The sequence below is a fragment of the Ursus americanus genome, chromosome 6 (assembly GCF_024610735.1).
Source record: "Ursus americanus isolate L20-20 chromosome 6, mUrsAme1.1.p, whole genome shotgun sequence".
Classification (NCBI taxonomy): domain Eukaryota; kingdom Metazoa; phylum Chordata; class Mammalia; order Carnivora; family Ursidae; genus Ursus; species Ursus americanus.
In genome coordinates this window covers 23,492,154-23,506,298 of record NC_142132.1, presented here as the reverse complement: position 1 = coordinate 23,506,298, position 14,145 = coordinate 23,492,154, and the positions used below count along the sequence as shown (strand labels likewise).

At 41.7% G+C, this 14,145-nt stretch overlaps 1 protein-coding gene across 5 annotated transcripts in view; it reads left to right on the top strand.

Moving 5' to 3' along the window:
• The window catches only part of SORCS3 (sortilin related VPS10 domain containing receptor 3), a 692,468-nt gene that overhangs the window by 658,292 nt on the left and 20,031 nt on the right, over positions 1–14,145 (top strand). For all 5 annotated transcript variants that reach the window (XM_087862727.1, XM_087862725.1, XM_087862726.1 and 2 more), the window contains 2 exons: positions 1,943–2,129; positions 7,934–8,067. In XM_087862727.1, the coding sequence (XP_087718853.1) occupies positions 1,943–2,129; positions 7,934–8,067 (321 nt within the window). The remainder of the gene's footprint in view (positions 1–1,942; positions 2,130–7,933; positions 8,068–14,145) is intronic.

Sequence of the window (14,145 nt, the reverse complement as noted above, 5' to 3'; positions counted from 1 at the left end):
GCTTTCAGAGGGTCTTGAAAGTATGAGTGTGAGTGTGGGGGAAGATTATTGCCATCTTTTAAACTTATTTGTATAAAGAATGTCACATTAGTTTCTTTCCATCAGCTAGTTGCTCCATTATTTCACTTTTTTGTATCTTTTGCAATCGGGGCAGTAAAATCAGCCTGCATTCATTCATTCCAGGATGGAAATAGCTCTGTCATATGCTTCTTGCTCCCTATATGAGCTATTTCATTTCTTTCCCAAACGAGGGAGCTTTTCAGGCACTCCTTGCTGAGGTGGTGGGGCAAGAAAGCTTGCCTGATTTACAGAGCCCTCTAAATTTGTATGCAAATTGCTCTGTGCTCTTCAGATCTTGGAAGGAGACCAAAGCAGGCCAGGAGGTTTTTTTTCCCAAATGTGAATACTTCAGAATCCTTTAAAGTCTGGCCCATACTGAACAGGACGGTGAAGGTTCCTTATCCTGGGTTGACAGATTCTTCAGCCGTCACCCACACTGGGTGCTTGAATTAAAGGACTTTAAGATTCAGAGGAGGTCATTATCACATTTCCACTAGGGAGTTTCCAGGACCAGCATTATAAAAACCTTCTCTTGAATGGATGTGAAGAGCCACGATCTTATCCATTTGAATTGCCTCCAGTTCATTTCCACTTCAATTTATATTCATAAACTCAAGGGTAGTCAACATTGTGCGGGGGGCAAGGGAGCACGTATCAATATTTCACTCACATCTGGGTTGCCACGGGGGAAGAGGCAGAACATGAAACTGTGATCAGTGCGCGTTCTCTGGACAGAAGGATTGGCTCATAATTCCAAAATGATGTAGATCCCTTTTTTATTCTATCAGCCATCTTTGTAAATAGAGCCGATTCTTCTTTTTCACCTAAGATCCTTGTTTCGTGGTCAGGTTCAATTGCATGTATCCAGGTCGTTGACCCAGTATAGTGGGAGGAAGAACAAGGAAGGGTGGGGTTCAACATCAGCTCTTAAGAAGCTGAGCATCAGCTTGGGATGGTAAGATGACATCACACCTGAACCGATGCTGTCACACCACCAGACAGCACCCAGGGGGCTCTTGGCCTTCCAACAGGCAGAGATATCTGTGAGCTGGGATGGTTGAAAAAGGCTTCGGGGAAGTGGGGCTTAGGCAGGTTTAGGGCAATCTAAGGTCAACCAAGCATAGATGTAATTTTGACTGGTAGGCAGGATTCATGTCTAGACTGGCAGTAGTCATCCTACCTCACAGAGTTATTTTAAAAGTGTTGTATAGAGTATGTGTTAAGTGATTAGCATAATACTTAGAACATAATAATAAGTCTCAAAACATAGGAACAATTATAATTATAGCAGTGTGGTTGAGAGCATCAATGTTGAAACCAGACTGTCTGGGTTCAAAACTTGTCTCTTTCACTACTGGCTGTGAGACTTAGGTCTACTTAATTAATTTCTTTTTGTCCCCATTTGTAAAATGGGGAAAGTAATGCTTTCTGCATTATAAAGTTGTAAGGAGATTAATTACTTGGAACCGAAAGAAACTTTATAAATGTTAGCTGTTATTACTATTGCTATTGTTATGATTTTGACACAGGAGAGGAATAATTCAATGAAATGTGTGAGGGAGCCAGGGAATGCCTTGGCCTTCCCACTCCAGAGCTCCTAGGGGCTTTATGCTATCCCCTAGCACTCGTTCAACCAGCTCAGGCTGCCTCAAGCTTGGACATGCGGGGAGAACAGGTCCATAGTGCCTGCCCATAGTGCCCAGTGGATATCAGATAGGAGTCTGATGTTGTGTGGAGGGTGCTTCATCCCCCTGGTAGAGGCTCTGGGTCCCCAAGAGGGTGATGCTGAGGGCACAGGACCAAGCATCCAATAGGAGTCAGTTCCGGACCATGTAAATGAGCCCTGGCTGACTGCTGTTCTGCCCCTCCCTCCGCCATTCAGGGTGATCTCCAAAGGACAAACATCCAACTTGACTTTGGGGATGGAATCGCGGTATCCTACGCTAACTTCAGCCCCATTGAGGATGGCATCAAGCACGTGTACAAGAGCGCAGGGATCTTCCAGGTGACGGCCTATGCGGAGAACAGCCTGGGCTCGGACACAGCTGTCCTCTTCCTGCATGTGGTTTGTAAGTAGCCTGAACCATCTCCTTTCTCATGCTCCTTCTAGCTGACAACTCCCACTGTCCACAGAGTTCTGAGATGCAGAGCTGAGACTAGATTTGGTATGACTACTACCCCAAATAATGACCCAAATTGAAAGACTAAGATGTGTGCTCATCCATGTTTCAGTTTTCTGATACTGAAGTAGATTATTTTGAAAGTTGGGATAACATTCCCAACTGGCCCCTTCTTTTCAGTTCCACTATATTCTGATGGACGTGTACACGTGCAGATATGCATTCAGGTCAAAGTCCCTTCCCTTTGCTTTGGAGAATCCTAAGGATCAGGAAGAAGAAACTCATCTGGTTCACAGCCACAAGTTCACTTTCAAGCTGCTGTGAGTGAAGGCAGCTCAAATCAAAGTAAGTTTCTAATCTCTGTTGGAAGAGGCAAAGAAGGATTGAAGAGACACGTTTAGATTTTTTTAAATATAGTCCTGAACTCACAAAAGTACTTAATTCTTACATACAAGGTTACTGCATGCTCATTCCTATTAGGAACAATTCTAAAGACTCTCCAATTTTTTTGTCCTAGAATGTATTTCATTGCTCTTGACTGTTGCTCGGCAAGAACCCAACAGCAGCTGAAGTTCCAAAGTACTTTGTCCGGGATACGTGTTGTGTATCTGCTATCCCGGGACTTAATTCATGTAAATTCAAACTTAAATAGTATGATTTTAGAATGTTGGGTCAAGACATATGGTTATGGGTCTGGTATGGATTTCCTAGGCCTTTGTCAGTGACATTCATGGACCTAAGGGATTCTGTAGTTATATACCCCATGAAGTTTTGGGGGCAATATGCTACTTACGGGGAAATGTTTATTTAAAAGAGTCTAAGTGAGTACAAGGAGTACCTCCAATTCAGTGATGACAAACTCTACTATATAAACAACCCACATTTAAAAGGTTTCTGGAAAACTGTAAGCCACTTAGTCTTCTAGCATTTTGATCCTAATAGTAGCACAAGGGCCAACAGTGAGAGGGGAAGTGCACGGGAGGATACCCACATTATAGATCAGTTCTATCCCTAAAGATGCCAGGCTACATGGCCATGGGATAAATCATTTCTTCTGTGGGTCCTCTGAACTCCAATTTTAAAATGGTTTAATTCTAACTGGTACTTTGCCTCACAGGGCTCTTAATAACAGCAAATAGGACATATTAATAAAACATCCAATTATTTACTAATTTATTCAACACATATCTGTTGAGTTCTTAATATATATAATATATATATTGTGGCTTCCCCATATACAAGGCATTCTGCAAGGACCTGGGGAAGCCACAATACAGATATGGCTTGGGCCTGGCAGATTTCACATTCTGGTGGGGGAGGGAAGGTGCTGCTAGAAATGGGCCACACTCTACCAGCTCCACTCATTCTGTGCCAGAAGCACCAGGTCAAACACCCAGGCAGGTGCTGTGCAAGGTATTCATAAGCCAGGGTTTGGAGGAAAGGAACCTCTGTTTGAAATCTGATCATAACCCTTTGTTAAACATCTAATATTGGTCAACTTTTGTACTCATTGCAAACTTCTGATTCCTCATCTTGAATACTTAGGTTATAGGGAAGCTATGAGAATCAGAATGGATTATGTGTATGGTTCAGGGTCTCCAAGATCACCCCCTCATGTTTGTTGATTCACTAAAAGGGCTCATATGACTCAACATATAATCATATTCAGACTGTGATTTATTACGGGGGAAATAGCAAGATCAGCAAAGGGAAAAGGGCCATGGGGCAAAGTCTGGAGGAAATCAGTTGTGACTTCCAAAGAGTCCACCCCCTTTGGTATCACACAAGACATGTGTAATTCGTCCAGCAGGGAATTCTAGCAACATATGAGAAGGCTATTTACCAGAGAAACTCCTTAGAAACTCAGTACCCATGTTTTGTTTTGTTTTTTAATTATTTTTTTATTTAAATTCATTAGCCAAGTTATAGTACATTATGAGTTTTTGATATAATGTTCAGTGATTCATCAGTTGAGTATAACACCTAGGGCTCATTACCACATATGCCCTCTTTAATGCCCATCACCCAGTTACCCCATCCCCCCACCCACCTCCCCTTCCACAATCCTCAGTTTGTGTCCCAGAGTTAAGAGTCTCATTTGGTTTGTCTCCCTCTCTGATTTCTTTCCACTCAGTTTTTCCTCCCTTCCCCTATGGTCCTCTGCACTATTCCTTATATTCCACATATGAGTGAAACCATATGATAACTGTGTTTCACTGATTGACTTATTTCACTTAGCATAATACCCTCCAGTTCAATCATGTCAATGTAAATGATAGATATTCATCCTTTCTGATGGCTGAGTAATATTCCATTGTATATAAGAACCACAGCTTCTTTATCCATTCATCTGTTGAAAGACATCTTGGCTCCTTCCACAGTTTGGCTGTTGTGGACATTGCTGGTGTGAACATTGGGGTGCATGTGTCTCTTCTTTTCACTACATTTGTATCTTTGGGGTAAATACCTAGTAGTGCAATTGCTGGGTCATAGGGTACCCATGGTTTTTACTGGGGACCGGTCAAGTGGACATCATCTGCCTAGCATATGCCAGAATTCCAGACATCCTAAGGAAAATACATATTCAGAATAAAACATGTTGTTGGCATAAAAAGTCTAGGCATAGAGAACCACTCTTATCAGTTAGTGTTGATTGGAAACACTCTCAGAGCCAAGTTTCCAGGAGCTAGCAAGGGTTAATCTTGCACGCGAGACTTTCTAAGGATGGCAATTTCAGGTCTATGTTAACATTTTCCTGCACAGTATACAAAATGCCACTTAACCACCCTGCTTGGCACATGATGAATATGCCTTGTTACAGTAATTACTAAATACCACCTACTAACTTTCTGCCTGACACTTCTGCTGCATTTAAAAACGAAGACAAAGAGAAAAAACTTACTTTCCTCTACCCCAACCACTTTCCCCACCCATATTCCTAACTCCACCAATAGTGGACCTGCCTGAAAAGTGCAAAGACCAGTGTATCTTAGTAGCAAAAAATACAACAGCAAGGAACCGATTTGTCCTGTGGGTTATGTGCATGAAGGAGGAAGTGTTCTTGAAACTTTGATCATGCTCATAATTCCCTCCAAATCAATCATGGCTGCATTTACCAGACAGGTATTATAGTGGAGACTGCTCTTGGCCTCACCTTGGGCCATTAGCTAACCAAGTAGTTGTTAGCTGCCCATAATAACCAATCTCTCACAGATTATTAGATTTTTATCAAAAAGAGCACTATTTGACAGGATTTTAGGAGTTTCCTTTATTCCCTCCTGAATCCCCTCATCTCTCTTCTCCCTGGGCTATGGTATGTCCGTACCTAGGTTGAAGCTGGAACCTCTGGCTCAGATTCTTTGCCCTAAAAAGCTGTTACATGTTGTTGTTCCTTGAGATTCTGTTTAGCCAAACATGCTTGTCTTAAAGCTGGAATAAATGTGATTATGTTGGATGGCGTGCCAATTCATGGAAGCCATATCCCTTTGTTTGGCATGAATTTAGGGAGGAGAACTTCTTTTATCTTTTTGGGTGTAGGTATCCAACAATATGTGGCTGGGCCAAGGCCCCTGAGTGACAGAAAGCTGAGAAGAATTTCCAGGCCATTAGCAGTATCACTTAACTGTGGGAAGGCCCGAGGTTCTGAAGAGCTGGCAGGGGAATGAGCTTCATGCATTTTGAGGGAGAAATAACAGGAGCATTGACTTTAAGGGTGAAGGGCCCTTTTCCCAGCAGGGGAGGAAAGAGCTCAGCATCTGGGCACTGAGAAAGACTCTGAGGTGTTCTCGTAAGACACCGAGTTCTCACCTCCCTGCTAGGGCATGACTGGCCAGGGACTCCTTCCCACTGCCTCATTCTCTTCCCCGTGGATCAGTAAAACACGAACAACAAAGAAAGAGAAATCAGATAAAGTCCTACAAATGAGTGAATAAAGTCACAGAAGTGCCAGTGTTTTCTCATACTCTGTTTTTTTTTTTAATTTCTCCAACAATCAAATCATACAAAAATCATGGAGCAGACTTTCTTATTGAAAATGACTAGCCCTTCAGCCAAATGTGTTTCTGAAGCAACAAGGTTGCAATGATTTGCTAAAGGAAATTATTTGCTGGGAGAAACCTTGAGGGTCCTCTGTCTGTGGTCAGGTCAGAGAGCTGTAGGTAGCAGGAGGTAGATACACAGATTCTCCAACATTTGTTGCTTGTTCTGGCAAGTACCGTGTGCATGGGGGCAAGCTGACCAGGCAGCTCTCCTCACTTAAACATCAGTCTTTGTTCCAGCACCTTCTCCCCCAACATAAATTTACCTACAACACACTGAGACTCAGACAAACTCCCACTGTGTTAGAGGGACTTCTACCCAATGATACACAGAGACAGTGATGGTGGTGATGGTGGTGGTAGAAATAGTGCCAACCCATAACTAATGCTATGGTGCTTTTAACAACCACACATCCCATTCATTTGTTCTTATTCCTACAAGGAAGGCAGGGGACGAGGTAATAGTCCGTGTAGGGTCAAGGCTCTGGAAGATAGAGGAAAAGACCATACAGCTAAATTTAAACCAGAGCAGAAGTGAGAAGAAGCCATCTGTTGTCTTCCTTTTAAACTGAGCTGTCCCCAAAATGACCCACGATGTAAATAGTGAAGGCTGAGTGGTCAGAAAAATGTCCCACCTGTGAGAAGAACTCAGGGCCCCCAGGCTAAGGAGACATGCGGACTGTGGTCTTGACCTTTAGCCACGTTTTTTGCACATCAGCACTATCATAGTGGAAACAGGGAAACTATGCACTAGCAGAGTGTGAATGGCTAATTAGAATACTTTAATTGGATTTGGTTAAGTAGGAGGGATAAAAGGAAGGGAAATGAGGAAGAAGGAAGGAAAAGAGAGAAAAAGGAAAGGAGGGGTGGAAGGAGTAGGGAGGAGGAGAAAACCCCCCAGAGGTGAAAAATAGCATCCCCATCCCGGAGTGTGACTCTGACATGTTAGTATTTCCCATCAGCATTTTCTTTCCTCTTCTCATTTTATTTTGGAAATGAATTAAATTACAGTCCCCATTTGTTATGGGTAGGGTGTGTTCATGTATGTTCTCTTGCTGCTTATATCAGTTTTCTGGGGAAACGAAGAGAAATTTGGTCACCTTTTTTGCAAGCAGCTTTTTTATTCTTTGGGAACGTGGCATTTGTTTCTCCTTTGATTTAGGGAGATACACGTTTTCCTTTTTGTAAAACAGCCTTGCCAGCTTCTGAATGATACCCACTGAGTATTGCAGATGACAGGCACAATGGAGGATTATTGAAGAGGATGGAACCAATTAACAATCAAGGATAATGGAAGAGCCCTCCATATGATCCACTGACCCCACATCACAATACAGGCTAATTGTCAGAAATGAAAGAGACTGCTGTTTATCTTCCTATTTATTGGCTAAGTGTCTAGTCAACTAGCTTTGTCCTTGGATTGGAGGTTCATAAGCATTCACGGTTGGGCACATCAGATGTAAATGAATTTCAGATGTCACTCAAAAAGTCTGAAGCCTGATTTGAGTTCCTGTTATACAAGGTGCTTTGTTTCAAGCACACACACACACACACACACACACACACACACACACATACATCTCAACATTTGTGCGTTTGTGATCCTTGTTTTATTATAGTTTATGGTAATAAGGGTTAAGATTAAGAACTTGGGAGTACGATAAAATTTGTTTATTCCAGCAATAGAAACACTGACATTGTTTCCTGTGTCCCCAGGTCCCGTGGAACATGTTCATCTCCGAGTGCCATTTGTCGCCATAAGAAATAAGGAGGTCAACATCAGTGCAGTCGTGTGGCCCAGTCAGCTGGGGACCCTTACCTATTTCTGGTGGTTCGGCAATAGCACGAAGGTTTGGCCTTTTCTGATCCGTGTCTGAGTAGATCTGTACTGAATTCTCCTGTGTTCCAGCTGCCAGGTTGATGTTAGGGGCACTGGGGATGGAAGCAATAGAGAGTACTTAATGAAGTTACGAATCCACGTAATTGAATGCCACATACGTCTCTATACCAGGCTCATTGTTATAATAGGGAAAGTTCAAACAATCCTAAGGAAGAAAGAGTACTTGAGAAGCTCTACAAACTTACTTTGTATTCGATATTTTAAAAACTTCATTTGCCCTATTTTTTTTGTTAATCCTGGGCTTTGCACTCACGAGATATATAACGTTAAGGGAGTCACTTAGCATCTCTGAGATCCAGTGACTCCATCTGGAAATATGAATTCTATCTCTAAATGCAGGGCTGTGAAAATCAATTGGGGTAATGCATGTAAAGAACCCTTCTCCAAGACCTACTAGGTGATCTACGATGGCCAAGGTTCGTTTTAGGAATGGTGGGGATGCTGACAAGTCTCTAAGAAGGGAACTCAGAGGGCCAGACTCTGAGCATGGCACATCCTCCCTACTCCCAGCTGCTGGTGATGGTGACACCTGTGTCAACAATGACCACACTTAGACAAGAGGAGCTGGGAGCAGTTAAGCTGAGGGTCCCTAAATGTAAGGGCTTAACGTTTTTCTCTATTCCTGATTTTGCCTTTACATTTTGCTTGGCCATTCTTGATGTGATTGGCACTGCTCATCTCAGAGAGACCTTTCATTTTTTTTTTAAAGATTTTATTTATTTATTTATTTATTTATTTATTTATTTATTTGAGAGAGAGAGAGAGTGTGTGAGGGAGGAAGAGCAGAGGGAGAGGGTCAAGCAGACTTGGCGCTGAATGTGGAGCCCAACATGGGGCTTGATCCCACAACCCTGAGATCATGACCTGAGCCAAAATCGAGAGTCAGATGCTTAACCAACTGAGACACCCCAAGCACCCTGAGATCCTTCACTTTTGAAAAAATAGTTTAAGAAAGATACCATATCAGACTTGGAAATGCTGGACATCTCAAGAAAGGGGAAATAATAAGTTTTGGTGTAGTAATTCCTTTGAAAAAAGAATGAACAATGATGGTTTTGGTTGTTTCAAGATGACCAAAAAGAACTTCAGCCCCTGCATGATAAGAGTGCGAGAAGATTCACCCCTGCTCTTTCTTAAGGAGGCAGCATGATATGGTGATGAAAACATGGACCTTGGAGTCACAGAGGCACTGCTGGCCGTGTGAGCTTGAGGAAGTCATTTGACTTAAAATTCAGTTTGCTCAACACAAACTAGAGAGAATAATGCGTATATCATCTTGACTGTTGTGAAGGCTAAGTGAGATGCTGTATAACTCCCTGGCACACACTAGGTATTCACTACATGGATGCTTTGAATTTTGATATAAAAACTGGGAGTTAGGATGGGTTGATAAAAGAACTACACTTATGGACCCAAAGGACCCTTTTCTGTTTGCATTGTTCATGCTGTGTACTTTCAAGTCAGTGTCTTAGTAGAGGTTACAATGCTTTTGCATTTTTGGACTTACTGTTCACCAGGACAAGAGATACAGAGGTGGGTTCTTAAGATCCCCATTTGGTACATTAGAGAAGTAAAGCTCCGTGTGTGAGATGAGCATCCCAAGGTCAAACATCTGGTTAATTGTGGAGCCAGGTCTCCTAACTCCCAGCCATGCTCCACCCCCAGCCCCAGGATGCTTTAGCTGCATCACTCTATTTGTCCTCTAGAGGTTACAGACCCTAAAATCCTGCTTCGATCACCAGCAGGCATACATGGTGAACCAAAAAAGAGAAAATCATTTAGGAGGAGAAAATTAGAAACAGAGAATTTTAAGTTCATTTCTGTGCTGAGAACTTTTGGCTGTCCACCCAGGGAATTCTGTTCTGTTAGTGTTCATTTACTTGGTCATCTTTACTTAGGCTGCTGTGCACGAGGAGGGCAGTTCTTGGCCATTGTCAACACAGTGATTTACTCAGAACCCCCAAGGAGCCAGAGCACAGCATTTCTCTACAGTGCCATTTTCCCCTATCAGTGTTTTTTTTTTTCCTTTGAGTATTCTAAGACGTGAATTTTAGGCCCTTCCTAGATTAGTATCTAATAAATTTTGATAAATAAACACAGAAGTGGATAAAGTGACTGCAGCGTCAAGTTTCTATTTCTTTAATGGTTATCTGTGTTCACTTGAACAAATCACCTGAACTAAATCTCAGTGGTTTTTCTTTCTGTAGAGTAAGGATACTCATATCTAATCCATGAACATTGCTGAGTTATTATTTGGAATATCTATCTAGCTAATCTATAACATATTAAGAGAGAGGAAATTTTACATTACAGAAGGGCATTACAGTTGGTTTGTTTCGGTTTGTTTTGGTTTGATGATGACCTGATGTATTCCTTCAGTTAGGAATTTCCATCTATAAGCTTGAGCATGAAGTGCTCACAAATACCCAGCCACTGTGTTGCAGTCTAGACGCAAGATTCCTTTTTGCAATATGCCTTTAATCAAATTATGCAATTTCCCTGAACCTCAGTTTGGGTCATTATAACGTCAGAATAATAATAGCAGTAAAGATTAGTAACTAGTAGTAAACAAGTAGTAATCAGTAATAGTAAATATTAGTAACTTCGATGGGCTTAGACTCTAAGCGCTTGAAAATATTAGTGTTGTGCTCAGCGCTTACGTCAACGGCATCTACAGCTCGATGGTGTAGCTGACTTGGTTCCACGGATTTCTCTCCCACCTCTAATAATAATTATTTGTTCCAGTTGAAAGAGGTATATTTTCAGTGCTATTTGCCAGCACCGTACCAGAAACACATCGAGGTGACCTCATTGCCCAATAATTGATCCAGTGAGTACCATATTTGACTGGCAAATTAATGAGTGTCTTTGAGTGTTCTGGTGAGCACTCTGATTTTGGAGCTATTTTAGTTCCCTTTGAGTAGCAAACTGGTCTGTAAAAGGAGCTAATTTTGAGCATTTATTCCTACTTCTGCTTTGTAGGAGGCTCTTCGTACACATTATTTAATTTAATCATTAGGACATTACTGATGGAGAAATTATCCCATTTTTCAGAGAAAACACTTAGGCTAATAACCTTGGAAAGTAATGTTTTGTGTGTGTGTGTGTGTGTGTGTGTGTGTGTGTGTGTGTGTTGTGACTAAGAGAATTGGGCAGGTTCACCCAGATGGTTGAATTAAATCAAGTTCTCAAGAAGAATTAATTCACCCCTGCCTTTATATCTAGCCCTTCACTTGGTGTTCTCTGGAATAGAGGAGCACATACAACATGGTCCCTACCTTCAAGAAGATTATAGTCCAAATGAGAAGGCATGACGGACACAAATGCAATGATGGTGAGCAAGTGTGATATATAAGTAAACAGAAGAGAGCAAGCATTCCTAAAATCCAATAATAGTCTCGTATACCCACAAACCTATCAAGGGAGATGTGAAATTGCATCAGTAGCTCTGTGGATCTTTTTCAAGAGCCAGTATTTTATGCTAGATGTTGTGAGGAATACAATTCAGTGTAAATTCCATTTGTTTCCCTTTAAGAAATAATCTATTTGAGAATATGAAGTTATAGGTACTCTAAGGTATGGTGGTAGGAATGTGGTGTTACTGGCCCAGTCAAGCGGCCTAGGTGGTGATGGATAGACACATTGCTGATCATGGAGTAAGTCATGGATGAAGCTGGTCTTAACCTGGCATTGAAAAAACAGTAGAGTTGAGGTAGGGGAGGGGAAATAGATTTATATGGAAAGGTAAGACATGGTTGTCTTCTGTGTAGATGGATTCAGACAAAACAGAGGATTCATTTGGGCAGAAATTTAGAGAAAAAACTGAAAGGTAGGGCAGATATATAACAGGTGGTTTTGAATGGCATAAATGATGATTTTTGTTTGAAGTCCATATTTATGATAGGATGACAGAAGATAGAACCAGATTCATGGGCAGTGATACTTTAGACAGTGAGATACTTTCGAGGAGCTTTTGGATATGTCTGAGAGAGAGAGAGAGAGAGAATGAGTGTGAAGTTTTGAGGGGATTTTTTCCCCCTCACTATGAATTTTCACATTAATCCCATAGCCATAACATGTCTAGAGATACCCTTTTGCTTTACTTCCTTCTGGTCTTTGTACATATATCAGGTTGTTTTACATAGTTCTGATCGTAGTATAGCCACCATTACGTATCCTGCCTTTTCCACTTCATATGGTAAATGCTTTTTTACATGTAACTGTATAATCTGCTGAAAGCTTTAAGTAAGGCAAGCATAGTGATTGCATAGTCTGTCCAATTTGGAAATGGCAGCTTTTATCAAGGTATACATTTAAATTGTGGAGATTTTATAATGTTCAATATTAACTTGACTTACAGCATCTGGGAAACTGGTGTAGGCTGTATCCAAAGATTTCCCTGAAGCTCCTTGTTCCATTAGTCAAGTGGAAATCTCATAACTAAATAGTGACTTGGAGCTTTGTCGATATCTTTCTGGGCTCAGTGGATAATATGTGACCTGTCACACACAAGGGATTCTCTGTGGGCAGGGATGTAACCCACAGCCTAGGCAGGGAATGAGGTATTATTCCAAGGGGTCTCACCATGGGCTGGCCCTGCAGCTTGGACAAAGCACAGAGACAGAGATGTCAATCAGCCGCCTGTTGGATTTGTAGAGCTCTGAAAGGCCAATTTGCTTGGATTAACAGAGGTCTGGCTTAATAAATGTGTCTGCTTGCCTAATAGATTTAGTAAATGAACCTTACAATACTTGATTTAATTTAGCATTACGCACTAGACATTGGTGGCCAACAAAGAATTCAGGAATCCTGTTGAGTGTTCCAGCTTTGCAAGGAAGGTGAAATCAGCTATGATGCCATATCAGTTGATGAAAAACAAAAGCAATTTGGAAAACAAAATTAGCTCCTATCTCTTTCCTAGCATGGAAGCCTGTGGTCTGCCACCTGGGGACCAAGTGTTCCCATTCAGCACAATGTGCTGTGAATCAGAGTCCTGACTGGCTGATAGGATGGCACACTCCCTCCCACCACAGATGGCATCCCCTTTGTCCTGCCGCCCTGCACCCTTGGGTCTCCTAGGGAAGCAGCCAGATGGAGAGAAGAGCAAATCTGCAGGGACAAGAAGAATTCCACTCTTCTCAAAAGAGATGCCTTTAGGAGCACCTGGGTAGCTCAGCTGGTTAAGTGTCCAACTCTTGATTTCAGTTCAGGTCAGGATTTCAGAGTTGTGAGATCAAGCCCCACATCAGGCTCCATGCTCAGTGGGGAGTTTGCTTGAGATTCTCTTTCCACCTCTCCCTCTGCCCCTCCCCACCCCGCTCTCTCTCTCTCTCTCAAATAAATAAATGAATCTTTTTTTAAAAAGTGATGCCTTTGCCTGGCAGAGTACCAACTACCCAAGTCTAAGGCTACAAGAGTGCGCAAAGAAAGGGAGGGGCACATGGACTGCTGAGAGCTGAAGAAGATGACATGGAAGTAGTGAAGGTTTCATGAAGAGATAACTGTCAAGGGAGAAAAATGCCTACTGGTGAGAGGTAGGAAGACGACAGCTAAGGGCAGGGAACCAAAATGGAGGACAATGGAATATAGCCATTGTCAGAGAAAGTCATTCATGGAATTAGGAAAAATAAAATCACATTGATTATTTCTTTCATGTTTTCTATCTCAACATTGTATTATGGAAAACTTCAAATATACACTAAAGTTGAAATAATTTTACAGTTAACATGTCTATACCCACCATCTGTAGTCTACCATTAACACTATTTTTTTTATCACATGGTCTGTTTATCTATTTGTTCTTCTCTCCATCCATCAGTTAATCTTAATTTTTTGACTCATTTCAAATTTTAGACACCAATATACTTTGTCCTAAATGCTTCAGCTTGCAAATCAGTAACTAGAATTTAGTATTTGCTTATCCTTTTTCTCCATGGTAGTACCGACGACGAAATGCACAAATCTGTGTACTTTCTGAGTTTTGACAAAGGCATTCACATGTAACCCAAACTCCTGTCAAAATATATAT